This window comes from Mastomys coucha, unplaced genomic scaffold (assembly GCF_008632895.1).
Source record: "Mastomys coucha isolate ucsf_1 unplaced genomic scaffold, UCSF_Mcou_1 pScaffold14, whole genome shotgun sequence".
Taxonomy (NCBI): domain Eukaryota; kingdom Metazoa; phylum Chordata; class Mammalia; order Rodentia; family Muridae; genus Mastomys; species Mastomys coucha.
This window is the reverse complement of record NW_022196896.1, coordinates 32,341,893-32,369,882: the sequence shown is the minus strand read 5'-3', so window position 1 is coordinate 32,369,882 and position 27,990 is coordinate 32,341,893. Positions and strand designations below refer to the sequence as shown.

Genomic DNA, 27,990 nt, shown 5'->3' with positions numbered 1-27,990 from the left:
TGTAAGAATCTTTGCTGCTGAGTAATCTCTTCACCCTCTCCCAAAGCTCCAAAGTCCTAAATGTCCTGGAATTGTCAATTTCATATAAAACAAATAACTTCTTAGAGTCTGCAGTTCCAGCCTTAAATCAGTGAGTGAAAAAAGATAGTAGCTGTAGGTGGATGATCCTCCATACATGAGTTTTATGAACTGCACAAAGTAGACTCCATGGGTTATTAAATAAACAAAATAACATATATTTGGGAGAGAGTAAGGAATGGTTCTGAGAGAAGTGAAGGATAAATATGATCTATTTGACTTTCTGTCTCTTTGAGTTAATAATGTTTAAACACAGTAGAAGAAAAATGTTACAGTAAAGTATCATCTATGAAGATTTGGGGTATATCTTTAGTATCTAAAGTTATTCTGTACTTCTATTCAAATATTCTGTAGAATTCATAAATGTTTTTCCTTACAACAAATACCACTGCAGGTCATAAGAAGCTATGCTGATGAGTAGCAGCAAGTGAGTATGTACAGCTGAGTGTCTGGACAAGAAGATGCAGCCTCCTCCTTGGGTGTAGGTTTCTAAAATACAGTATCACTGAAGTTTCATGACGTGAAGCTGCTGAACAAAGGTCACAGACACAAACACTCTTTATCTATATTTTATACAAATACAACAGTAGTTTGTGAATACATTTTAAGTACATGATATACATGATAAGCCACTTGATTTCCCAATATCACAGAATAGCAATTTAAAATGCAATAAAAATATACAAAATCAGTCTGGAATGCAGATTTTTTTTTCATTTCTATCTGACTCAAAACTTTACCATTAGAACATTTTTAGAGTACTAGCCCAAACACTTTTTCATTAGCTAAAAAAAAAAAAAATAAAAATAAAAATAAAAAAAAAATCAGCAGTCAGCTTATGTTCAGGCATGATACAATCCATTTCTCTAATGGATTCCCAGGTTTTTTTAAATTCAAAGGGCTGTTAGTAACTTACAGCATGTTCTTCACTCCACACCCTATGTCAAGCCCACTTTCCATTCTGAGTTACAGTCACTTTGTGGACAAAAGCTGGGTTTGTTCTGGTAACATCTGCACATCCAAAATCTCCTTTTGCAAGCGCACATGAATACACTGTGGTGGTGTAAAAGTTTGTTAATGACAATTTAAAGTCACAGTATAAAAATATATTGTACACCTTTACACCTATATAGTCCTTTTCCTATGGATTAAAAAAATACAACTGAATGAGACAGAAGTTTGTAGCACCATGAAGAGTTGTATCCCAAGTGACAGTAGCAGCATGATCCCATATAATGTTGAAGGAGGGCTTCTGAGAAGACAGACATTCATTCTGGTTCATCTGTACCACTGAAGCTTATGTAGAGAAGTGTCTTACACATCTGCAACAATCCTGTGTCATCTTTAGAGACCAATAACTCATCAAAAGACACTGCCTTCCATCCCCAGCGGCTCCTAACAATGTAGAAAGGCTTATTGGTGATCTGTGTTTGCTACGAAGGTATTATCTTGCTTAATCTCAAAGGAGTGCTCTGTGAGTACAACACAATTTAGGTATTTATGTAGGCCTACACAATAGAGCTATATTGTGCTGTAGAGCTGGCTGCTGATAGCATGAATAAAATAAGACAAACTCACCAAGTTCCTGAACTTATTTGTCAGGAAAAAAAAAAAAAACCGTCTGCCTTCATTAACGGTGGATATTCAGCATTGAAAAGATCTCCTTCAGTGTCACATGGATCTCAGTAGGCTAGAAGCAACTTGGTGAACTGGTATCTTTAACTTACGTATGGACTGGGAAGACAGTGTGCTTTGAGATACGTAAACCTTGTAAAAAAATAAACCATTGTAAAACCTTATGAAAAGACACACACTGATTCTGTGCAATATAGCAAATTGATAAGAAAACACTGTAAAAATGTACCTGTTTAAAATACCATCTACCATTTTTTGTACACAAAGCATTATATATCAAAGGCCTACATATATATATCATCTAATGGCACTTGAAATGAATATAATAAGTCTTAAAAATAAAAGGCATAACATAGAGGAAAGTCTCGGTAGAAATTTAGGTTCATTTTGAAAGTGCTATATCTTGTAGTATGTGAAGTATAGAGGCTGACCAAGCTCTATTTTTAATTGGCCTATATGTGTACTGCTCACTAGATGAATGATCCTGAAATATGTAATCTATAACATTCATTATTAGCTTAATAAAGCAATCAGCTCTGGCTCATGTTTCAGTCAGTATATGGTTTTAAAAAACCGTCACTGTCCAAATTAACACAATATATCACTATATTCCACAAATGACTAGAAAAAGAAAGCACAAGCAACAAATAGCCAAAAAACCCACACAGCTTGAAAGAAACGCAGATTAAAATTTAAAAAAGCTGCACACAGACTGGTGCATGATCTGCTAAGGCAACTTAAACTGTAGAAAACTGAACGAGTAATAGGATTTTAAATGAAAGCTTAAGAGACAATAACTACAAAGGCGGTATTGGTAAATATCAATAGATTATATTGCTTACAGTGCCAGGCCTTTCTGCACTTACGCTCCTGCAGTTGTACGTAGTTTGCACGCACACGTGGAAGTCAAATTGAATAGGGCTCAGCATCTTGTCTGAGGTCCAAACTCCACACTAAACTGTTTTAGTTAATGTTAATCCCTTTTCTTTCAGCCATGCTAAGGCACTATCAGAAATTCCAAGGACCATGGAGAATGAAAAGGGCATTGGCAAGACCTATCGCTAAACAGTCCTACTTCAAATAAAATAAGTGACAGAATTTTCTGGGGGGGAGGGGGAACCCAATTCTGTGTAATGTCCTTGTTAAAACATTGTGCAATTAAAAAAGCTGCCTGATCTTTAATAGAAAATCTATCAAAATCGGGTTTAGTGACCACTGCAGTCAAAAAAACAAAAACAAAAATAAATCTGCTCATTTCCCTCTTACTTTGAAGTGTTATTCAAGTCTGTGGGGGTAGCAACAGGCAAAAGAGTTGTACATACAAAGAAAATTAAGACTCTACATTATAACACTGGTACCCTGGAAGATGTGTATTAGAGTTCTGTGCAGGGCAAGAATTAGGATAAAAATATATTTATTATATATATATATATACATATATGGCGCCATTCCCATTTCAAAATGCTTTATTTCATATATCCTGGTACTCCCTTTTTTCAATTAGCAGTGAAATACATACAGCCTATGAAGGCCAACGTCTCATGTCATTAATGTGACTTCTTAAGCAAATTTTAGATAGAATAAACTAGTGCTTTCATATGTGGTGCTTGTGAACTCTACATAAAAATTGGTTTTTTATTTACTTGTGTTCTGTCACCAAATGTCCCCTCCTTTTTAAGTGGTGATTAAAGCAATATTGAACACTAACCATTCGACTACAACATTAGGTAAGTGACCTGTTTCATAGAAACTAAGGAAGCAGTCATGAAGCAGAGCTAAGAGCTCACTTTCAGAGTGAGTGTGCTCCCACTCACAGCTCAGGAGCAGCTCGAAGAGTTAAAAATGTATTTCCTTATTAACATATATAATTTTAATGCCTTTGGAACACTTTTTAATAAAATGTATTTTTCATAATAAAATTTAAATACATAAGTATAAAAACTACTGCTCTAGGGTTAGAACCAGGAACTTGAGCCCTCTAGAGAGCAGCTCTGATTCTATGAAGTGCACTAGGAGTGTGTATGACAGAGTGAAAGCCCATTCACATGATAGTTTACACTTCTCCTCAATTTAACTACTCCCAGGCATTGTAAATAATGCATTAGAGCCAGTAATCTGTAATTATGTTTAGGATGATGGGTAAACAATGCAATATGCAGTGATACCTGGCCCTTACAGAAGGGAAGGAGCTTCCCCATACAGGGCTAATGAGTGCTCAGAAATTAAAAAATAGTTTCTTCTTTTTCTTCTTCTTCTTCTTCTTCTTCTTCTTCTTCTTCTTCTTCTTCTTCTTCTTCTTCTTCTTCTTCTTCAAAGAGATACATACTCTTCTATAAATCTCTCCACACCCCTGCACCAACAAAAGGGGTCCCAAAATAAGGTATTAACAAGTGCTTAATAGATACATCTCAAGGGTTGATGCCACAAATAACCCTTAGGAAGAGACACATGGAACTATCGATCACATTCCTGGTGGCTGTCTGACAAGAGGAAGCCCACCGCTACCTCACTCAGTGAGCGCCACATCCTTGGCGTACTCAGATTCATTTGGTGTTTGCTTTATTTTCCGCTGTTTCCTCTATAGATTCGACTTATTTCTAACATTCCTCCTATTTCCCAGAGATGTGTAAAAGTGGGGTCTTACAACTTCTGGTTGTGTAAAACTGTGGAACTCCTCAAGTTGCTTTCTGATGTGTCTAATTTTTAAGTTCTCCATCCAAACACAGCAGGGAAAGATGGATATGCACTGAGCAAGAGCGCACTGGGGCAAGACTGCTTTAGAAGTGATGCGATAGGCTTTTACTCTGCACCCAAGGAGTCCAGTTTTCAGCTCTGGCAACAGTGGAAATTCTTTAGGCAAGTTTTGGGGTTTGGCTGTATATTTTATATCCATCTTCCTGTTGAGGAGTCTATCACCCCGACGATTGAGGCAGCCCTGCCACTCTGGGTTTCACATATTTACTGTCTATTGTCACACAATGGCTTTAAGACTCTGGACTAACTGTGGACCAACATGCAAAGTAAGAATGCTGGTATACTGAAGCCATCCTGGGGTATGAAAGGTGACAGGCATACAACAAAACACTTCTACACTGATCCTGATGACTCCGGTGCCACACACTGTTAATGTAAAGATGGTTGAAATGCAGCAAACCAGCCTGAGGGCTAGTGTTGACACAGAACACCCTGCGACCTCTCTAGGTTTTCTTTTCGATAGATACTGAAGCTTCTTGTAATATTTTTTGCCAGACAATAGCAGTCTTCAAAATATATTGATCTGAAATTATGGTCTATTTAAGAAACCACTATACTCTCCTCAAACTGGATTCTTAACTCATTTAAAACACACTTGATTATGAATCCATTTAGTGGCTAGTAAAAAAATGTGAAACACTTCAGTTATTCACACACATTTCATAAGATTTACATTGTACTGCATATTTGCAAAAAAAAAATGTCCAATGCCCATTGCTATTAGACAAAAATGAAAAATTTAACATCTAACAGTAATTTGAACACAGGACTTGTAAAATTTAGTGATAATAATGGCGCTCCTATATGAAATAAAACTCCAAGACTATGACAACTGGCAAGAAAATAGGAGAAATAGCAAATGTAGTTAAACACGAACGATTTCAAAGCTTATCGAAGAGGCTAGTTCCTATTATTTACTGGCTTCATAAAACCTGATATTATACAAAAGCAGAAGTTTTTGTATTGTGTTAAAGTAGGCACTAGAATATAAATGGGCATCACAAGCGGGGCATCACAAGCACCTCCGGCTGAATCCCTTGGGCCAGACTCTATTGAAATGCCTGGTGGAAACGGGGCAGGGTAGTGCTTGAGCTTAGGCTGCTGGTGAAAGCTGCTGACAGTGAGTGCAGAGAACCAAGACCCACTGTGTTTGCAGGATCCTGAAGATCCTGTGTTTGTGTAGGCAGCTGAGAAACAGAAGAATGCGCTTCATCCTGGGGATAGCTCATCCCAAGGCTGCCCACTGAAAGTGGGTTATAAGGGGGACCATTTAATGGTATGAAGTTGAACAACTGAGAGAAATCCAATGCTGGTGTGTTGAGGGGGTCACTGATAGAGATAGAGCTCTTTGACATGGAAAGGTCCCCAGCACCATCATCTGGGGACCCACTCTGAGGATCTAACCCTAACTTAGATGACGATGCTTGAGAATCCTGGGATGAAGATGGTGCACCACCTTGTAGCTCCATCAGGTAACTCTCAATTTCCCCCTTTAATGGCTGTTCTTTTTCAGGAATAGAGATTGCGTATGAGGTAGAACTGAATGGGCATTTGAAAGCAAGATGATGAGAGGGGTGAACAGCATCCATATCTATGGGGCATGTCATTCCTAAAGGTAAAGTTGTTATCATTTGGTGAGCAGACCCAGAGCTCTGCATAGACTGAAATGGAGTGTTATAGAGGTTTAACTGCAAAGTGTTTGTGAATGGCTTTGACAAGAGTTCACTGGAAGGTAAGGACATGACCGGCAGGAGTTCATCTTTGATAGGCACAGACATGTTGCAGGTAAACGGGTCCAGGAAATCTACTGGTTCTGTTTTGACCTTCAGAAGCTCCTGATTGTGACTCTTCTTCATGTGTCGAGTGAGGTGATCCTTTCGCCCAAATCTCTGTGCACAGTACTGACAGAGGAAGTCCTTCCTTCCTGTGTGCACCACCATGTGTCTCCGGACGTCTTTGCGGGTGTAGAACCTGCGCTCGCAGTGTTCACACCGGTGCTTTTTCTCTTTCACACCCCCAGACGACTTGCCTGCGTGAGATTTCAGGTGCTCTAGGAGCACACCCGTGCTCTCAAAAGTCTGCAAACACACCTTGCAGGTGAGGTCACCACTGGTGGCAGCATGCAAGGCCAAGTGTCGCTTAAAGCCAAGCTTGGTGTTGTAGCTCTTGCCACACTCTTCGCATTTAAAGGTCTCTTTGTTGGGGTCGTGTGTATGGAGATGATTCTTCAGATGGTCTTTCCGGTGAAACATTTTCTCACAATAATTACACTTGTGGGTTTTCTCAGGAGAGTGAGTAGCCATGTGCCTTTAAACATAGATATATTCTGTGAGTGATTATCTTAGCACAAAGGTATGTATTCACTTTTCAAATGGGCAGATAAACTACTAATGCTAAGACACAGTTCTCTCAATGAAGGATCTACCTAACTAACATACACCACAGATAGTTAACACACTGCAAACTTGAGCCATTTAAATGCCACTTCAGTGTTGACTGGTTTTTAGCTCTCATTACAAAAGTAAGCAAGACTGAACATACTTATGTACCATCCACATCCTTTTCAGTAGAAACTTCTCTCTATAAATGGAAATTCTACTCTCATTAAGCATTTTACTTAAAAAAATTCAAAGACACTAACACAAATGTATGTGATTTAAAATACTGCAAGCTAGCCAATATCTAATCTACTTAACATTTCCTCTCTGCAAATCAGCTGAGAAATGTGTATTCAGAGATACACACACTTACAATGGTTTCAGAGGGCCAACACAAGAGAAAGTATAATCTGAAAGACAAATAGAGTGTAGTACCTTTGTAATTTGTACTTAGAAACAAAGGCCTTGGTGCAGTCTTGGTGTGTGCACTTGTAGGGCCTCTCTCCCGTGTGAGAGAAGGAGTGAACCTTTAATTTCTCAACACTGTTAAAGGCCTTGTCACACAGTTGGCAAGGAAAGTTTTTTCTTGGTTTGCTTTCACCACGCTTACGTTTCCCTGAAGGGGCTTTCTGGGTATCTCTTACTTCTGACAAATCACCAGGAATGACAGTGGCCATCGCAGCCTAAACCAGGCCTTCTTGTTGGACACCTGGGAACTGCCCAACTCCACTAAGTGATATAGCTTTAGGTGGCTTCTCAAGTTTCATGTGGTCGTAAAAGAAAGCAAAAAGGGACTGGAAAAAAAAATAAGAAACAACTAGTTTGTAACTAAACTCAATTTTTAAAAAAATTACTTGCTTTGTGATGCTTTTGAATTAAAAAAAGAAACCATAAATGGATTCAGCTGGTCCAATGTAATATCTGTAGGTTTCTTGGTATTTTCCAAAACAGATATAAATGCATTGCTCAGAATGAACAGTTTATACATACCCCAAAATTCCACCTGACAAACGCTGTACTTAGGTATAACAGTATTGAATTCAGGAACTCCCATAGCATTGTTCTAAAGGTGGCACCAGAAACTTCAGTTTTCAGCAGGGATTAGAAAACACATCTTAGAGTTGAACACCCACTTCAATCTGTGCACAACACTCTGTGCACACGGACCCATATGAACTATAGGCACTTAGAGCACTTGACATCTTGTGAGCACTGAGTCCATGGAAGAAGCTGAAGCCCAGACACTATAGGGTCAAGAAGGTTCACTGCCCTAAGTGAGACCTGACCCTTTAAACCAGCACTACAACGCTCCAAGGATCTCTGATCAGGAGCAGAATGACTATCTTCATAACAGATATTTTTGAAATGGTAAAACCTTTGTATAGCACGAGGTGAAAGATGAGGGTCCTTGGCATTTGTGCAGGCTTGCTCAGTTTCCCTCAGCTGCTTTTACATCAGAGAGATTATTCTTAATAGGTGCTCTAAGGTTAGTTAGCCAGAGCCAGTAGACCTCCCCAAGAGAATGGGTTGGCTTTTGACACACCTGAACCTGAGTGTGGCACAGCTCTGGAGATTTCTTTCTCTTAGTGCACAGCACCTGTTCTAGAATGTAACCTCTCACAGAGGTGTTTCAGGTTGGTCAAAGATGTGTTACAGTTTTAATTCATGATCAATGCTGTGAGAAAGGATGAAATGTGCATTTGTGTAATGAAGGGTATATTGTTAAAATGAAATAAAACTAAATAGACACTTCAATAGATAAGAAATAGTAAATATAATTAATTCTATTTCCCAGAGTAGGAAAATCAACTCCTTGAAGATTCTACTGCTGTATAAATTAAACCAGTGGTTCTCAACCTTCCTAATGCTATGACTTTTTAATACAATTCTTCACGTTGTGGTGATCCCCCAACCATAAAATTATTTTCCTTGCTACTTTTTTTTTTTTTTTTCCCGAGACAGGGTTTCTCTGTGTAGCCCTGGCTGTCCTGGAACTCACTCTGTAGACCAGGCTGGCCTCAAACTCAGTAATCCGCCTGCCTCTGCCTCCCAAGTGCTGGGATTTCCCAAGTGCTGGGATTAAAGGTGTGTGCCACCACCGCCCTGGTACTTGCTACTTAATAACTGTAATTTTGCTACTCTTATGAATCATAGTGTAAACATCTGACATGTGACTCTAGTGGAGGTCTAAATCCACAGGTTGAGAAACACTGAGTTATACGTTTCTTAAGGTAATTTAAAGGGGTTCTTCCAATGAATCACAGAAATGATAGCATCCATAACTTCTTTTAAAAGGATCTGAATATTAAATAGAGTGAAGTGACTTATCAATTGATGAGTCCAAGGAAGAAGCTGAAGCCCAGAGATTAAAAAAATCTGCCATCCTATATGTATTTTAAAGAAAAGAACCAATTTCTTTATCTTGCGTGTGTTTTGGTGTTAGATTGGCACATGCCTTTACACAACTAGGTCTGTTACACTTACAATCCCAATTTTAATTAAAAATTTTCAGGAATTCTAAATACCTATATTTTGGTAACACTTTATTGTATGTTATATCTTTTTGTACTTTAGCACAGCACCTGTTCCTAAGCAAACAAAACAACGGTAAGGCACTATTTTGATTAGAGCAGTATAGCATTCAGGTAAGGTGAAGACATACAGTTTCTTCTTTGTAAGACAGATGCAGGCTTTGCACTGTTCTAAATATCAGGATGTTCCTCTTACAGTTTATAAATAAAATTAATATGATGCAACCAGTGTCACAGCACCGATTTGGGTGTTAGTTCTGATGTCACAGCACCGATTCAGGTGTTAGCTCTGATATAGAACTGATGCAGCTGTTAGCTCTGATGTCACAGCACTAATGCAGTTGTTAGCTCTGATATCACAGCACTGATACAGTTGTTAGCTCTGATATCACAGCACTGATACAGCTGTTAGCTATGATGTCACAGTACTAATGCAGTTGTTAGCTATGATGTCACAGCACTGACGCAGCTATTAGCTCTGATATCATAGAACTGATGCAGTTGTTAGCTCTGATGTCACAGCACTGATGCAGTTGTTAGCTATGACGTCACAGCACTGATTCAGCTGATAGCTTTGACATCACAGCACTGATACAGCTGTTAGCTGTGATGTCATAGTACTAATGCAGTTGCTAGCTATGATGTCACAGCACTGATGCTGCTGTTAGCTGTGGCTGTGGGTTTTCTGAAGCTCATCTTTTCCTGTTACGAGCTTATTCAAGAGACAGATGTTTTGTTTCCCTCCTATTTAGGGGTAGGTAAAATAGTCACTCTTCAGACAAGTAATGACAGTAAATTAGTAGAACTTAAATTTTCATTGTGATTTTCTCACTTGATGCTTTCATAGACTTATTTATATTGTGCAGAAGTCAATCATTTTCCAATTGCCAAATCACAAGGGAATGCAAGGTGCCTAATAACTAGCTCTGAAAATTGGTCATAATCACCACTGTAATAACACAGTTGTGATGTTGAGAATTCCAGAAGACAAAAGCAACTTTAATGTGACTACTCCCCACCAAAATACTAAAAGGGCACCATGAAACAACACACAAGCTTTTGATCATATTAACTTGGTGATATTCAATATGATGTAATAAATGGATTGTATCTGGATGTACATACTGAGCAATGAAGAATTGCACTGATACCAAATATTACACTTTTCTAAGACCAGCTGAAAATTTTCATGGCTGATAATGCTTTTATATTTTAATCCATTACAAAATTCAAATTACATATCATAGGTACATTTACAATTTTAGGATCAATATAATATGAATTTAATATCTAATAAAAATTATATTCATAATATGTTTATCAATCAAATACTTGAAAGGCACATGCATAGAATTCGTGATTTTCAGTCAATACCTACCTGACTAGTGATGGAAGCCTCAGACTTTGATCTTAGCCAGTCCCATTTACTCTTCGTGGAAGAGAGCAGAATCCAGCCCTTCCCATTTTGGTCAATCTATGAAGAAGTAAAAAAAAAAAAAAAAAAAAAAAAAAAAAAGAAAAAAAAGAATGGACTATAATATACATGAAACTAGAGTGTAGATGACAGGAAAAAAAGCATGAGCAAACTGCATTTCATAGCGCATGCTCACATTCCACATTGCTGATAGTCGTGCATTAATTCCCACCAATTGCTTGTTTTGATTAGTTGAAAGCACACTTTATATGACCAAATAAATGCACAAATAAAAAAATAGTATTACCTAGAAAAAAATGTCAATTTGTGATGCTGAATGACTCTCCATTTGTTAATAAAAGAGAAATCTAAGCAAGACACACATATAAACTGTGACAGTAAGGGAAACTGATAAAAATTCATTGAGCTTACTCTAATGGAACTCAGTTTCCTCCTGATCACAGCACTGCCACTCACAGTGCCACACTTGTGACTGGGGCTTCTTAGAGCCACCCCTCTGCTACTTGCAGAACTGCCAATTTAGACTAAAGAATGTTGTAAGGATGGTTGGAATGTAGCAACCACTCCACTGTTGAGATTCTAGGTCCATGTGAGGGAAGTTAAGTATAGGTTTGCTACAGGACGCAGATATCAGGGAAAAAGCAACATTTGTTGAATGAAACCATTGTTGAGAAATCTTAAAGATAGCTTACAGACACCCGCAGTAGCAAGGTCTTTAGCAGGCTGACAGCACACATAAACTGTGTTAATATTTATAAAGGAAAGGAAAGGGAAGAATAAGAGGGGTATAAAGTAAAGAAGACCTACAATTATTACAAAGAATACAAGGCAAACACTGGTTAGTAACCTGTGATTATTTTAATTAAGTATTCAGAAGTATTAATTAGAAGAACTTGAGAGAGATAATACAAATCAAATACTTAAAAATCAGTAATAAAAGGATATTTCAATAACAGATTAGGTTAAAAAATTTCTAATATTGTATAACAATTTAACAGTATTTCTTTAAATAAAATCTTTACATACTTTCAGAATTCAATGATATGTAAAGATGATATGCAACAAAAATATTTAATAGAGGACATTCAAGCATCATTACAAAATTACTGAGTATATATAAGAAACCAGTATTATTCTTATTCTTTAAGAGGAAAATAAAATTTTAGATAAAAGAAATATCTTCAAAAGTTCAAGCAAAAGCCCCATTTTTATACAGCACAGGACATGCATAAGTGGAAGAACAACAAAGTTGCAAAATAGCAAAATTAGCTTTGTAAATACTTACTTGCCCAGGACATATACTGAATATTTGGTATAGTAATTATGAATATGAAAGATCATTTTATATACTATTATCTGAATAATGTAAATACTTTAAAAATAGAGTATTTTCATATTTATCTCATCCCTGCAGTCAATGACCCAAGATTCTGAGCTATGTGATGGCATCTGTGTGGTCAAGATGAGACTTCTGTCTTAGACTCCCACTTCATTTAGATTGTTAGCAAACCAACCTGTGTGTGGATAAATGCTGTCACTACACTTAAAGAACAGAAGAAGGTTCTGTGTTAGTTTTCTATGAGAACTTCCAAATAAAATCTCCAAAAAGAAAGAACTTAAAAAGAAAGTTTAAAAGAAAGTTTCCAAGACTAATTTTGAAATATTTTAATTAACCATTAACATAATTAGCAATTCTGAATGGATGATTTAAGCAAAATTAAATCTAAAACTAAAGCTGACAAGCAAATAATAGATTTGTGTATTCATAAAAATCTATTTCTGCTAATTTGTACAGTGGCATTTTACAACAGAAATACTTTAGAAACTAAATATTTCAAACAATGCATAAATAAAGCTGTCTACAAATTGCCTCCACTGTATATCTATCTTATAGTCACATATAAAATTTTAAATAAAGCCATCACATTAATTTAGTTTATCTTAAAACAGAACTCCCAAATTACAATTAATTTCTCTAAATTTTACCTTACTATGAATTTTTTATTAGTTGCCAAATAATTTCAAAGAACTGTTCATTTCTCCAAAGACACAGGATGTCAAGAGTTGTTTGGAATTATTTCTTTGACAGAATAAACATAAAAATTAAATAGTTTATATTCACGTAATCCTAGCTAACATGTTAACTAAAGTTACCTGTGTATTCTCTTTCATGCACCCAAATGGGCAGTGGGGGAAGAAGTCTCCTTACTACTCTAAAAAGTCTATAACCAAAGGGGAAAAAACCTTAATTCATGTTTTTCGTTTCTAGTTAAAATAATTTATCAAAGATTGGTTACATTAGTGATGGAAATTCCACTTTGCCTTTGTCTGAGGAATTGTAATAGAAGGCAGAGACTACACATACCCACTCTATACTGCTCTACAATGAAATGTTTCAGAATACTATACCCCAGCTTCTGATGATACCCAAGCAGGCACACCACCTCTACCCTCTACTCCAAAGGTGATTCTGCATCCAACAGAAGCTGGAGAAAATGGAAGGTTATATGCTTGAGCACAAAGGTTCATTTTCTTATGCTTTATTTTATTCTTGGCAAATAGTGGCTCATGAAGGAAAATCACAAGCAAACACGTTAACACATCAGGGTGGTCTACTGAACCCCCCTGAGATGTCAGCCAAAGGATGAGTACATTCTGAAACAGGTTTTGTTTGTTTGTTTGTTTTAATTGGATGTCCCACAGTTTTGAGAGTTGCACTGTTAAAAGTTGTCAATTTTGAACAATACTTACCGGCATTAATAGTTTTTTTTTCACTTTTAAAATTCAGATTTTGCTAAGAGCAAATGCTATCAATCACCAGGCTTTGCTCTTCCTTATACTAGTCATAACATACCAGTAGTTCACAATTTAGAAAAATATCCAATGTATGCTTAAAACATTTTCCAACAGGGTAGATCACAGAAGGAAACTTAGCAGTGACAATGCTGTTTATGTAAGAAACACTAATAGAATCTTGACTAATATGAAGGAGATGAACTAGAGTACGTAATTAAACACAACGTTGAAGGAGACATAGCACCATTGCTTTCAAACATCACTGACTCTAACTTGGACATTCTTATCACTTAGCTCTCATTCTATAGAGTTCCTTGCTAATGAAGAAAAAAATTAACTCTTGCATTTACAAAAACTTAAGAAAGGGTGATGGGGTATGTTCAAAATACATTCAGTACATATATTAGACTGTCAAAAAATTAAAAACAAATGCAAAAATCAAGGAAACAAACAAAAAGACCTTCAGAGAATGAGCAGTCAACTGTAGGCAGCTCAGGGCAGGCTCAGGCCAGTTTTATTCACTGCTGTTTCCCATAAATGACAGTAAAGTAACTGTTGAATGAACAAGAAAGATTAAAACAGAGTAAGTGCTTACCACTAACATAACGACCTATAAGCTTACTCATCATCATAGCAGACAGAAGACAATACATATTTAAGTCCAAGAAAAATACTAGCGCTTATAACTTAAAAGCTATGCAAAATATCCATTTTGCTAGCATGCTCTGACTGATGGTATTCTTACAAAATTAACTGGCATGAGTAGATAGCATCAATTCATCCCCACTCTTAATAAAAATTCTTAGAGTGAAAATATGCCTGATACCTAGGCTACCTGGGCTGAAGTGGAAAAAGATGGTAAGACTCTTGGGTGGAGTTAGCAATATCTACAGAGAACAGAGGAGCAGAAAGCTTACTGAGAAGAAGCAGGAGGTACAGCCAAGATATACACTTAACTCACCTGATATGGGCCCTCACGAACTCAGTCCTGAGACTTGAGCAAGACCATAGTGCTTATTTTCCTACATTAGATGTAGTTAATTAACCAGTAAAATTGAGGGTGCCTTTTACAAATTTTCTACATTTGACTTTTTTGTATCTGTTTTTGAATAATTTGTTAATATAGTTCTAGGATAATCTTTTTCAACTTTACCACAAAATTAGCTCTAATTATCTCTAGAAGCATCTTATATTTAATGTAGATCAAAAAACTAAAGGAAAGTGAAGGAAATAGCTCATCTTTTTTGTTTTTTAAGGACAGGTCAGGCAATGTCAACAGATTTCAAAGTTGGCATTGCCAAGTTCCCAGAAATTCTCTCACTAGTCTTCAATGGTCACATTCTGATCATGCATTGCTCTACTGGGCCCACATAGAATACCAGCTACCCAAGAACATGGACAAAGCAAACAAATGGGATTTTCCAATTCAAATACTTCCCTTGGTTACTTGTATTATGGAGTAAAAAGTCCAGTGAGGTAAAGAGGATTAAATGAGGTGTAACTTAGGAGTCAGCAGTTATATCTTGTGTGTACAGGAGATACTCTATGATTATACGTCATTATGAAAATGAAAACCAAGGCACACAAAGTATACTAGGCATCTTTCTCTTCATGTAGGGAAATCAGTCCTTGCAGACAGGAAGCAAAAGAGGAAGTATGAAAGCGGAAGTGATAATGGCAGGCAGAAGGAGCGGATAACTGCGACCTAACAGTGCAGAGTGAGAGAGTTGCATCACCACTAGTAACTATCTTTACTGAATTTTCTGGGCTTCTGAAAATACACAAACCATTTCGATATTGGACATGCGGCTACATTAGAAAGGAGGAAGCCTACAGGTCACATTCTCAACTTGTAATGAGTTTAATGTTACTGCCATTGACTGAGTCGCTGGGATACCACGAGGGCTTCTGCCATCAACTACTGTAACATCCTGAAGTCCTTAAATATTCAGGGCAGGCCTTCTAGAATGAGTAATTATCACACAATTCAAATCACAGAAACAGAATCCAGGTTTCATATCTGAATGCTTAGGTACTCACACCAAATCCCTGGATAAGTTCAGGAAAAGGTAGAGAGCATATGAAATGTGAGAAAAGGATTAAGTATCAGATCACTTAGTTAAAAATGTTCATGTGGAAGTCAGTGTTAAGCTATCTTAAAGTAGTGTGCACCCATAAACATAGCCCGTGTGGTATAAAGAGGTATAAACACTGCCCAGGCTGTATGCTGATGCTCAAGGGACAGGAAATGCATGGACACAGGGTTCAGGCCTCAGGGAAGGCACTGCACCTGCCACCAGGCTGTCAACCCTCTGCTACACTGTGTGGCTATCAAGAATAAAATCACATCTAGAAACAAAACTTGTCTTTATTACCACATCACTGAAGTAAATAGAATTTATTTTGGGCAACATCATCAAGAGACATGACAGTTGTACTCCTTGACCAATCAATCCACTTGAAAACCATCTCTCAGTGACTGAACCCTTTACCCCAAAAGCTAACAGTTATTTTCGTTGTCCTGCCATGTAGCAGTAATCTGATAAAATGAATCTATCTATCTATCGCGACAGGTTTTCTCTGTGTAACATCCCTGGCTGTCCTGGAACTCAATTGTAGCCCAGGCTGGCCTTAAATGCATAGAGATTCATCTGCTTGCCTCTGCTTTCTGAGTGCTGTGATTAAAGATGTGTGCCATTACACCTGGCTTTAGCTGATAAATACTTGTTGAGTAATAGGGTTTCAGGAGTCAAAGAAATCAGGGGAAATATGTTGTGAGCTCTGGAAATCCCAATGGGTTGTAAAGCAAGATCAGAAAAAAGCCCAGCACAGATAAACGGTTATTGTGCTTTGGCAGAGGGTAGGAACTGGGATGCCCAGTATAGCCATCTGACAGCAGTGCTGCTTTGACATCCTATTAAGCAGCTCTGACTAGGCATCGTGAAAGCAGGGAACTCAGGCACATGCTACTCAAACTAGACAGACTTGGAAACTAACTGGTGGGTATTCCAGATGTTCTGTCCCAGTAACCCCAGAGGCACACCAATTCAGTTTGTGGGGAAAAAAGTCATACAAAACAAAATTCCAAATCCTTTACAGAGAATATGCTTCATGTAAGATTAAGATATGAGGATGACACTGAAAGTATCAGAGTAAAAAAAGTAACTGATTACAATACAGGGAAGTAAAAAAAGGTAACGTTTGTAGAAATACAGCACGGTTCAGAAAAAGTATTTTTCCTTTTTCTAGCAACTAAAGATAGCTTCACACTAACTGGACTCAGTGGGCTAAAATGACAAATGATTCTAAAAAGAAGAAATGATGTAGGGAGGCAGTCCTGGGGTGAACTGGAATGGGGGAGTGGTTAGATGGATATGATACATTGTGTTCATGTATGAAATTTTCAAAAACCCAAGAAGCCCCTATAATTTAAAAATACTTCATTAATACAGTTTAAAAGATACTCCATAAAACTAAACTTATTATTAGCAATTTTATTAAACATAGTTGCAGTACAGAGGTGGCTAAAATTTTATGCTAACTTGATTTTATTCTCCATAGAATGTTGTACTTATTAAAATTAATTAATGTCTCTTTAATTTAATTGTTAACCTTTTTTCATGTTTCTGAGGCCCTGTTTAGTTCTCAGCCCAAAGCCTAGTTTCCTGAGGGAGGGCCTGTCTCCCAGAGATGCCAGCTTAGGAGTTTGTACCTGCTGAGTAATCACTCTTGCTGTTTCCAGCCGCCTTCTCCTGGAGTATGGAGTCCTGACCTCTAAACCCCAGCCTTGTGCTGGTGTTGCACTGATAGGCTTACCTGGCTCACATCCATGCGTGCTTGGGTTTCCCAAATATTGCTATCTCTACCTTGATTCTGTGCCACTAAGTTACGAAACTAAGTTGGAAATCCAGATGCTTTTGTGTGTCCTCTTCCCAGTAATGATGGGAAGTTGCTCTGGTCACACTGGGTCTGTACTCTGCGAGCAGACCTGATCTGCTTCTATACCTGCCCACAGTTAAGATCATCTCAACACATGCACACAGTGGTTCCACGGGGTATTTTACCATTCAGTGATATTCAGAAGATCAAGAGCTTGTGAGCTCATCGGTGGTCTCCAAAAGGAGGGAAAAAAACCCCAACCTTTATAGGAGCTTTATATTCTGAAGCAAGATGGCTGCTCTTGGCTGTTTACAGACCACAAATTTTACTGAAGTCCCATGGATCAGTGCATATTGTCAAACTCTAAGATCCTAAGTGGCATGCTTATTATGTGGCATGCTTTTCAAAGCTTTTACTGTTATAACACAAAGAATTAAGGATCTGGAATAACTGATCACTTTGAAAATCATGCCATATAATGATAAAAACCACCTACCTGAGGCCCTGTTCCAAACTCTAGTAAGGCCACCTTATTAACAGACCATCACAGACTGAAGCATTCTGGGTGCCCAATACCACCAAGACAGCACTGACAGGCAACCTAGGAAGAAAAGAAGAAGTAGTTTGAAATTCCAAAAGTCAGGGTCAATCTGGTTAATGCTTATTATTACCATACCAACCAGATTATGTTTCATTCATTATCACTTATTGTTTGTGCTTTATTAGGGAGTGGATTAATCTTAAATCCTGTTAGAAGCAAATGTAATGTACAAAATATTTATAATCTACTAGAAAGTGAAAAGCAAACACATGAATATTTACAACTTCTATATTTTCCCTCTGAACCACAGTTATCTAGATTATTTGTATTTAATTCGGCTACACTTATGTTTGCTGGCATTTTTCAAATTGATCGTTTACTTCCTTTTTATATATTCTAAACACATCTAGTCTTTTCCAGAACATTTTCAAAAAGGTCTTCTGTCATATCTTTCTTGTTCTAAGCAAAGACTAAGGAAAAACTGTACCCTGTGAGTGGTCTCAGAAAGAGCGCAAACTGTAGATGGCCAAGGGTAGAGGTGGAGCGAGGATACACACTCTTTCCTCAGCTCATCCCAGCACTATGATGTATCTTACATGAGCTCCTTAGGACAGATCCACCACCAACAATATAGGAAAAAAAATGTGTCCTGTAGTACACATGAATACAGTCAGTATTGGTATCTCACTGCAGGGCAGCGAATATGAAGATAGACCACTAGGAGCCTAATAAGACAGAAGAGGGAGGCCCGAGCTTTATATAGAAAACCATCTGTTTTATGTGGAAATGAGAGCCAATGTCTAGTTCTATGGCACTCTTCTGAGTATCTGACACTGATGTAATAAGTATTACACATATCTATTATACACAGTGCTGATCTGAACTGCCATGGGTACTGACAGATATGATCTCTGCTCTGTAGGAGTGTACAAACTAGTGCCTGTCTTTGGTCCAGTTAGTAAACACTGCCATGAGGTAGTGCTAGTGAGATCAGTGGGAAACAATATTATACAGTACAAGTGCCATAGTACATCCCTGAGGGAAAGTCCTATTCATTTCTCATGACTTGTCTTGAAGAATATTCCCTTAAGCAACTCCCTAACCCCCAAAAAGTGTGTGCACGTGGAGAGTGACAGGTTAGAACCACCAGCGCTGGAGTCTAAGATGCTTGCTAATTTTGTGTAATGTTGGTCACACATTTTCCAAGGGCTGAGAAAGGACAGTGCAGCTCCAGTGCTGTGCACAGGTCCACATGCACATACTAACAGAAGCATCAGGGGGTTGGAAAATAGATACACAGTGAAAATGGTGAGAACAACAAAACTTGGGGAGGCGGAGAGGCTAGTGTGTTCTCTTGAGTGAAAGATGTGACTAGAGTAGCAGTACGAAGCAAAGTGACAACCAACAAATGGAACATTTCCCAGAAGAAAGACTGCTTCTATGCCAGTATTCTTAGAGCAGTAAGAGGAGGGGAGCCGGGGCAGTGCAACTTACTCTGAGACACAATCCAGCCACTGGACACCGAAAGCTACCACTAGGAGATGAGACAACAGAATTTCTCAAGGAAGGGAGGAAAAGGTGGCATATCTTTAAAAAAAAAAAAAAAAAAAAACTACTAAGCCACGGAACCACCTACAAACAGTGCTGAGCAGTAGCTATTTGGGCCGAAAGACACTAAATTTAGTGATAAAAACTATGGGTGTTGGGGGAGGGGGAGTAATGAGAGGAGAGGCAGCAAGGAAGTATAAAAGAGGCCTGGCTGCCTGGTGGTGAAGGGGTTCAAATGTAAGAGCATTTAACAACAGAAGGAAGAGGAAGAGGGGAGGGGAGAGGAAAGGAGAGGAAGGGAAAAAGGAGAGAAAAGCAGGACTAGAAGGAAAAGGAAGGGCGAGAAGGGCAAGATGGGAGGGGCAAGAGGAGGGGAGAGGAAACAGAAGGGAGGACAAAGGAAGATTTTTTGTTACTCTTCCATTGCTGTGATAAAGTATCTTGGCAGTACAACTTCAGGGTGGTTTATTTTGGGTCACAGTTTGAGGGTACAATCCATCACACAGGTAGACCATGTCAGCAGGAGCTGGAAGCAGTTGGTCCATTGCATTCACAGTCAGGAAGGAGACAGCTGTGGATGTCTGCAGTCAACAGTCCTCCTTTTTATAGACTCTCAGACCCAAGCCTGGGAATGGTGTGTCATCCAGTTTGAGGATGCTCTTCCCACCTTAGTTAACCTAAGCAATGTGATGCCCCACAGGCATGCCCTCATTGGTGTGCCCAGAAGCTTGTGTCTCAGGGTTTTCAGGTCTTCTTCACTAGCAGTAACAATCCCAGAAGGATGGAGGAAATGAGGAAGACAGAGTCATCAAGAGGATCAGGATCAGGGTGTGTGTCTTGAGTGTGACCAGATGTAGGGAAGGAGTCGTGGAAAGCAGTGAGGCCTTCTAGAGTCATGAATCAGAATGGGACCCAGGGAGACCAGTCAGCTGTCAGTCTGAATTATGAAAACCCTCTTCTCTAGCTAACATGGGGGTACATGTGTTCACCCACTGATCTTTTCTTGTTCCAGAATGAAGAAATTCAGTTTCCTCACATTGGCCAGGGCTGAACAGAGGGTCTTGTTTGTAACTTAAGGAAAAAGAGCAAGATAGCAGACCAAGAAAGAACAGGGGAACCAGGACATCCTCCCGGTTCATAAAACAACAAACAATTTGCTACAAAGAGCTCAACCTTAGTTACTGCTGGTGGAAGACTAAAGTGTTGAATCTTTCCTGGAATACATTGTGGAAATACATTAAGTTCTTTAAAATCCAAATACATGGCCTTGATAATTTACTTCTGAAAGTTAAAGAGAAAGAGAGAGTGAGGGGAAAGGGCAGGAGAGAGAGAGAGAGAGAGAGAGAGAGAGAGAGAGAGAGAGAGAGAGAGAACTTAAGCATAAAGTCAAAATTTCACATTTTAAGAATAAAATAGATGTTTCATAAATGGATGGAAGTCAGTGTACAAGCGACAGAATAATATACAGCTATTAAAACCTACCAAATTTTGCCTGGTGGTGGTGACACATGCCTTTAATCCCCAGAAGTCATGAGGCATTTTCTGTCTCTAGCAGATCTCTGTGAGTTTGAGGCTAGCCTAGTCTACAGAGTGAGTTCCAAGGGAGCCAGAGCTATGCAGAGAAACCCAAAAAACCAAAACCAACCAACCAACCAACCAAAAAAGTTATCAAGTTTAAGATCATGAAATTACAAGGAAGAGAGCAATTAAGAATTGAATATATTTGGCCACATGGGAAAATATACAATGTAAATTTTAATACTTATTTTCATTATTTTTTAATTGTGTATACATATCTGCAGGTATCCTCAGAGGCCAGACCCAGGGGACACCTCACCTCTGCACTGAGCCAGTGTGACTGCTGGTAGTTGTGGCTGCCTACTGTGGGTGCTAGGGATTGAATTCAGGTCCTCTGTAAGAGCAACACCAGCAAGGCATCTCTCCAGCCACAACGTGAAAAAATTTTAACCACTGGTACATGGAATCAGTGTATAATCTATAACTGTAACTGTGAAGTACATATCTAAATTCACTCTCATTGCAACACATAAATAAATGATTGGTAACATAAAGACTGAACACTCACTCATATTATATAATGTCTTATTTTTATAATTAGAAAATTTTATTTTTACTAAAAAAATGTTTTTAACAAATGCCTTGGAAAGTTTGATGTTTATATACCAAGAAACAAACCCTGAGTCACACCTTAAACCACATATAGAGTTTCATTCTGGGATAGATCAGAGACTTAAATCTAATATCTAGTCTGGGTAAAACCCAAGTTCTAAAACTTTTAGAAGAAAATATTAGAAAGAAAAGTAACTGCGAACAGTAAGAAATTTATTTACAGAAACAAAGTCATAACCCTTACAAGAGCAAATTGATAAACTGAATTTCAGCAAAACTTATAAATAATGTCCAAAAGACATCACCAAGAAAAGGAAAAGCTGGGATGCTAGAGGATGGATGGAACCTTTATAGGGGCTCAGGAGGATAAAGAGCTTACCTAGAGAAAGAACTTCCAAAACTCAACGAGATCATGATAGTTCAATTCAAAATTAATAAAAAAGACATGAACAGGTATCTCATCATGAAAATATATAATAGGGGCTGGGGAGGTGTCTCGGACATTAAAGAGTTCTTGCTGCTTTTGCAGAGAATCCGAGTCTGGTTCCTAGCACCCCTATCAGGTAGCTCAAAACTGCCTATAACTTCAGGGGATCTGGTGCCCTTTTCTGACCACTGTGGGCACTTGCACTCACATGCCCAGACTTACATAGAGATAAACACATATACGTATAAAATAGAATTTTTTTTTTAAAAAATAAAATATACAAATGGCAAAACCCAACTGTACATGAATAGATGTTTGGTATCACTAGGTATTGGGAAAATGCAAATTAATAGCAGTGAGATCATTCCATGGGTCCTAAGTGGCTGACTGGATTTGGCAGCTATTGTGCAATGGACCTCTCTGAAACTGTATTACACAGTGGGCACACCCATCAGTGAGAAGAAGGTAACGATGATGCAATTCCCTTTCAGAACAGATGTGGCTTCTTAAAAAGTCAAACATGAGCCTGCCATGTGACAGCCATTTATTTCATTTCTATCTACTTATATAAGAGATGAAAACATGCATCTTTACAAAGACTTGTGCATCAGTATCCAAGGCAGCTTTGTTTTAATAGTCAAAATTAGATATAACCCAAATGCCTATCAATGTGGACACAATTCACTAGTGAGTAGCAATAAGGGCTGAACAGGGCTATTTGCAGAAACATAAATAAATCTCAAATTAGTTAATTATGCTTGTTGAAACAGGCCAGGCCAGAAAAGATACATATTGTGTGGTTCCATACATATTAACAGATGTCTAGGAAATGTGAACTACACAAGTACAGGACAGGAGGTAGACAGGGAGGAGTGATCACAAAGGCTGTCCATCAGCTAGCAGGAATGCTAGATAAGCTTAGTACGTGATGACACGATGGGCTCACGGTGCTCCAAATGGTACACTGTATGCTTCACATCTGTCTACTTTATTAACACCAACCACACCTCAACAAAGCAATGAGACAACAAAATGGCAGTTTTTGTATTGAAAATATCAGTGAACAGAAAAAAACAAATCCCCAGATGAATTTACTGAACTCTCAAGAAAAAAAAATTCTAAGAATGGACAAGCTGTTGATTCTTATAAGGACAATGTCTTGAAATGACTAAAATCTCTCCTTCCCATTCAGAGAGGGAGATAATGTGAGAAGATTCAGTGAAGCTTGAGGCCTTCAGCCCCAGTGGGAAGGACACACAGCTAAGAGGCTTTCGAGCTACATTCTCAGCTGTTCACTTGGAGGAGTCAGTGCTGCCCACCTGCTGCTTAGGAACTGGCATATCATACCACATGACTTAAAGGCTCCCGGAATATACCCTAACGGAATTGAGACCTGTGGATAATAAATAGTTCTAGGATACATTCCATTTATTAAATACCAAGGAAGTATCCGCTGCAGTGTCTGGTGTGGCTTCTACACTGCCGTTTTAAATACTGATAGTCTTGGACTCCCAACGGCCATTTAATTTGATTTCTTTATTTTTTTTAACGTCACACTTCTACAAAGATCTATGTACCCAGACACCCCTTTTGAGTTTACTTTCAGTATTTGGCCAATGACATGAGATGCTCAATATCTCATTATAAAACTGGCTTTGTGTTTGGCGATTTCGCTGAATATAGGCTAACGTGATACTTGCTAGACAAGGCATAATTGAATACATTTTCTGCCACAATAAAGCACATTACTTTATAAGCTAACTTAGAAAACAAATTTGAAAATTAAATTTTCAACCCGCAGCACTGACGAACTTTAAGCTTACAGTACAAGACTGTGGTCCACTTCTTGCAGGACCTAAAGCACTTGTGTGCCCATTAGCAACAACCTTCTTTTTTTTCTTTCTTTTTTTTTGGTTTGGTTTTTCCGAGACAGAGTTTCTCTGTGTAGCCCTGGCTGTCCTGAAACTCACTCTGTAGACCAGGCTGGCCTCGAACTCAGAAATCCACCTGCCTCGGTCTCCCAAATACTGGGATTATAGTCGTGCGCCACCACTGCCTGGAATTCTTTTTATTAGATGTTTTCTTTATTTATAATATCTCCTTTCCCAGGTTCCCTGCCAAAAATAAAAATAAAAATAAAAAAACAAAAACTAAAACAAACCCCTGTTCCCTCCCACTTCCCCCTGCTCACCACCCAACCCCCTCCTGCTTCCTGGCCCTGTCATTCCCCTACACTGGGGCATAGAACCTTCACAGGGCCAAGGGCCTCTCCTCCCATTGATGACCGACTTGGCCATCCTCTGCAATACATATACTGGTGGAGCCATGAGTCCAACCATGTGTACTCTTTGGTTGGAGTTTTAGTCCCTGGGAGCCCTGGGGGTACTAGTTAGTCCATATTGTTGTTCGTCCTAAGGGGCTGCAAACCCTTTAGCTCCTTGGGTCCTTTCTCTAGCTCCTTCATTGGGGACCCTGTACTCAGTCAAATGGATGGCTGTGAGCCTCTACTTCTGTATTAGTCAGGTACTGTCAGGGCCTGTCAGGAGACAGCTATATCAGGCTCCTGTCAGCCAGCACTTGCTGGCACCCACAATAGTGTCTAGATTTGATGATCAAATATAGGAAGGATTCCCAGGTGAAGCAGTCTCTGAATTGTCCTTCCTTTAGTCCCTGCTCCATAGTTAGTCTCTACAACTCCTTAAGATGTCAGTGATAACTGGTAGACATGTTCCACCAGGAACATCTGCATCTAGTTTTTGAACAAGCAATATGTGACATTTAATGTTTATGAATTATACTTCTGTTATTTTTTATTTTAAGGACCAGAGCCAAGACAAGTGTGACCCAACGAACTAGTGTGAGCCATACATGGGCAGGTATTTCAGAAGGAAATAGAAACAGGGCTAGGTAACAAAATATAAGAGGTGGAGTCTGGAGCTATGTGTTTAGATGAGTGAAAGAGTCATGTTACCATGTTACCAGACAATGAAAAACTGAAAATTATCCTGATCAATTACAAAGTATCTCAAATGTAGGTGCCTGCCCTGCTTCCTCCTGAAATTTGCATACTGGCCCCATTCTCAAGACTGTTGGGAATGAATCAATCTTTATGTGCCTCTGCTGCTTTCTAAAACAGAATGGAGTGGTCATTACCTTCTGGTTTATAGCTAGCTTAGCATAAAAAAAAAAAAAACCAAAGAGCTTCTTCAATTATAAAACGGTAAACTCACTTTGATGTGCTTGCTAACAGGAGATAACCAAGAAGGATAACAAAACTCCCCAGGAAGCAGCTTAGGGCTCAGCAGCTCCAGCAGCCCCTTTCCACCACCCCAACTCTTCAGTTTGCTCCATACCTCTGGGCCCCTCTCCTACTGTGACATGCTGTAGAAAGTTATTTCATACTCCTAGACAGTGTGACTACAGGACAGAGATCTTCTGGCATTTACCTCTGCACACTGCTCCATTAAAAATTACTTGGAAAACTAAACTTCTCAATGTGACTCAGGCTAAAGCTGTGCAGGAGACAACCACAAAGATGAACTACTTCAGAGAATCTGGGCTGGTCCAAATACTGCCTGACCAGTGTAACGCTGTACAGTTTATGCTTTCTTAAAAATTGTATGTAATGTATGTATGTATGCATGCATGCATGTAGCACTTATGGAGGTCAGAGGACAGCTTGTGGGAGTTAGCTACACCTCCTTTCACCATGTGGGCCCTGGGGATTGAACTTAGGTCATCAGGACTGGGGGCAACCATGGGAAGCTTATTTTTCTTCAACATTTTTCTTAGAAGGATGGGAGTGAATACTTAATCTACAATGTTGTGTTAGCTAAACAGAGTAACATGTATAGTCTTTAGTATAGTCCTGAGGGCTTCATCTACACATCTCTTGCATTCAGTGGACTACTCAGCAAAGGGTGCTGTTTTACAATGTCCTGATATATACAGGACTAGGGCTGGTGAGAAGGCTCAGTGGGAAAAGATGTTTGCTCTGCTCAATTCCTGGAACCTAAGTAAGATAGAAGCAGAGAATCAACTCCAGAAAACTAACCTCTAACCTCCAATGCTATGTGGACTTCAATGTGTCCATTTACATATATTTATATCTGCGCAATGCTGAATGTAACTTTGCATGTTGTGTGTCATGATACATGTATGTCTTTATGTCTCTCTTATAATACACACATTCACACAATAATGATAAATTATAAAAATAAGGACTGACCACTCCTCCTGTTGCAGATCCCAGTCAACAGAGAAAGAAAAAGAACATCTCATAAGAAAGGCTCATGCACTCAAACAGGAAAGTGGCCTTTGGTGAAGAACTGCGCTGGTGATTACGTGTGTGCAGAAAGGCAGAGTACACCTTGGGTTTTATGTAAATGAAAACCAAAAGAATCTACTTTTGAGTGAAATGGAATGGCAACTTGGGCAATAGTTTCTAAATAATACTTTAACATTTTTTGTCTACTCCTTGTAAAAGACATTTCTTTTTTTTAATTTTTTTTATTTTTTTTAACTTTTATTACATTATGATTTCAATTTATCTGAATTTGTTAACATTTAAAAACATATTTTAAATAGAATTAAATCACATTCTTGTTTCCCTTTTGTACCCCAACTCCTCCCAGAGACCCCCTTCAATACCGACAGTATCTTTTTTGTCATATTCCTTAAAATTTATAAAATATTATAACAATAAAAATAAGTTTTATAAAAGTTGTTTGACATAAAACAACAATCAATTTAACAGTCTTATGTAGATGTTCGTCTACAGCAATATTGAAAATACATTTTTCTCAACATGAATTTTAAATAACTCTAAACATATTAGAGGTATATTTCAAAATAATACATCACTACTAGTATTTTCTTAAATGAACATAAATATATAAAGTCTTTTTGTTTGTTTGTTTTGTATTTAGTAGAGTTTTAAAATCTTGGCAAATACTGTGGTACAAGCCCAAAAATAAGAACAATTTTTAGACATTGGATTTCATTGTAATAATGCTGTATTTCAATAACCCTCACATCACCAAAGGATTTTACCTCCATCATAGCTAAGCTGAGAGTTGACAGTTCTGCTGCACCAAGGACTGAATTGTAGGCATGATTTTTGGGTACAGACTTCCTGTTATGGTCAAAGCTATTTGACTTGAGTGAGTGACTTTATTGTCAGCCCACAGAAAACAGGTTATATTCATTTAAGAAATAGTGTATGTAATAAGATGGTCTATCCATAAAGTTATTCACCAACTGTTTCAATGAACAATGGTTCTGCTTGGAGGGTGGCACAGACATTATGTGAGGGTAAGAATTTGGTTCATTAGCTGTGATAATTTAGAAAAGCATTCATCTCAGAGAAAGAGTAACTTATAAAGTCCTCTTCTTCAAACTTGATACAAGAGTTACAAATGTCAAGCAAAGCATTCAGTCTCACTCCTTGTTGTTCTCTTAAGAGCCACCTCCCTAGTTAATCATCTATGTTTCTTTTGGATATATAAATACTTTTGAAATATATAAGCTGTTCTGAAAACCATAGTATAGTGTAAAAACATGAAATAAACAATACTACTAATAGAGAGGCTGAGACAGAAGCAAGATTTCAAGACCCTTATGTTGGGTCACGAACAAACAAGCTGAAAGTATATATAGATTGTACAATATTGGACCTACTTCTCCAATTACCAAATTAGAGAGACCATTGGATGACAATCAACAAATTTCTAATTCCTCATATTTTTGGATTTCAATCAGTTAGGATTGTTGGTAATATTAAATTTCATATTAAGATATTAAGAAAAAGTAAGTGTCACTTCCTGTTGTTCTTGTTGTAAGAGTGGAATTAGGTTTGT

At 38.2% G+C, this 27,990-nt stretch overlaps 1 protein-coding gene across 8 annotated transcripts in view; it reads right to left on the bottom strand.

Annotated features, from left to right (window-relative positions):
• Positions 1–633: 633 nt before the first annotated feature.
• The window catches only part of Plag1 (PLAG1 zinc finger), a 48,971-nt gene continuing 21,614 nt past the window's right edge, over positions 634–27,990 (bottom strand). For 2 of the 8 annotated variants that reach the window (XM_031366707.1, XM_031366706.1), the window contains 4 exons: positions 17,983–18,087; positions 10,755–10,850; positions 7,281–7,639; positions 634–6,774 (listed from right to left, as the gene is read on the bottom strand). In XM_031366707.1, the coding sequence (XP_031222567.1) occupies positions 5,517–6,774; positions 7,281–7,522 (1,500 nt within the window). In that variant the 5' untranslated portion in view covers positions 7,523–7,639; positions 10,755–10,850; positions 17,983–18,087 and the 3' untranslated portion in view covers positions 634–5,516. Of the gene's footprint in view, positions 6,775–7,280; positions 7,640–10,754; positions 10,851–12,096; positions 12,890–14,067; positions 14,160–17,982; positions 18,088–27,990 lie in introns of those variants that run through there. The other 6 variants (XM_031366708.1, XM_031366710.1, XM_031366711.1 and 3 more) reach the window with 6 other exon arrangements.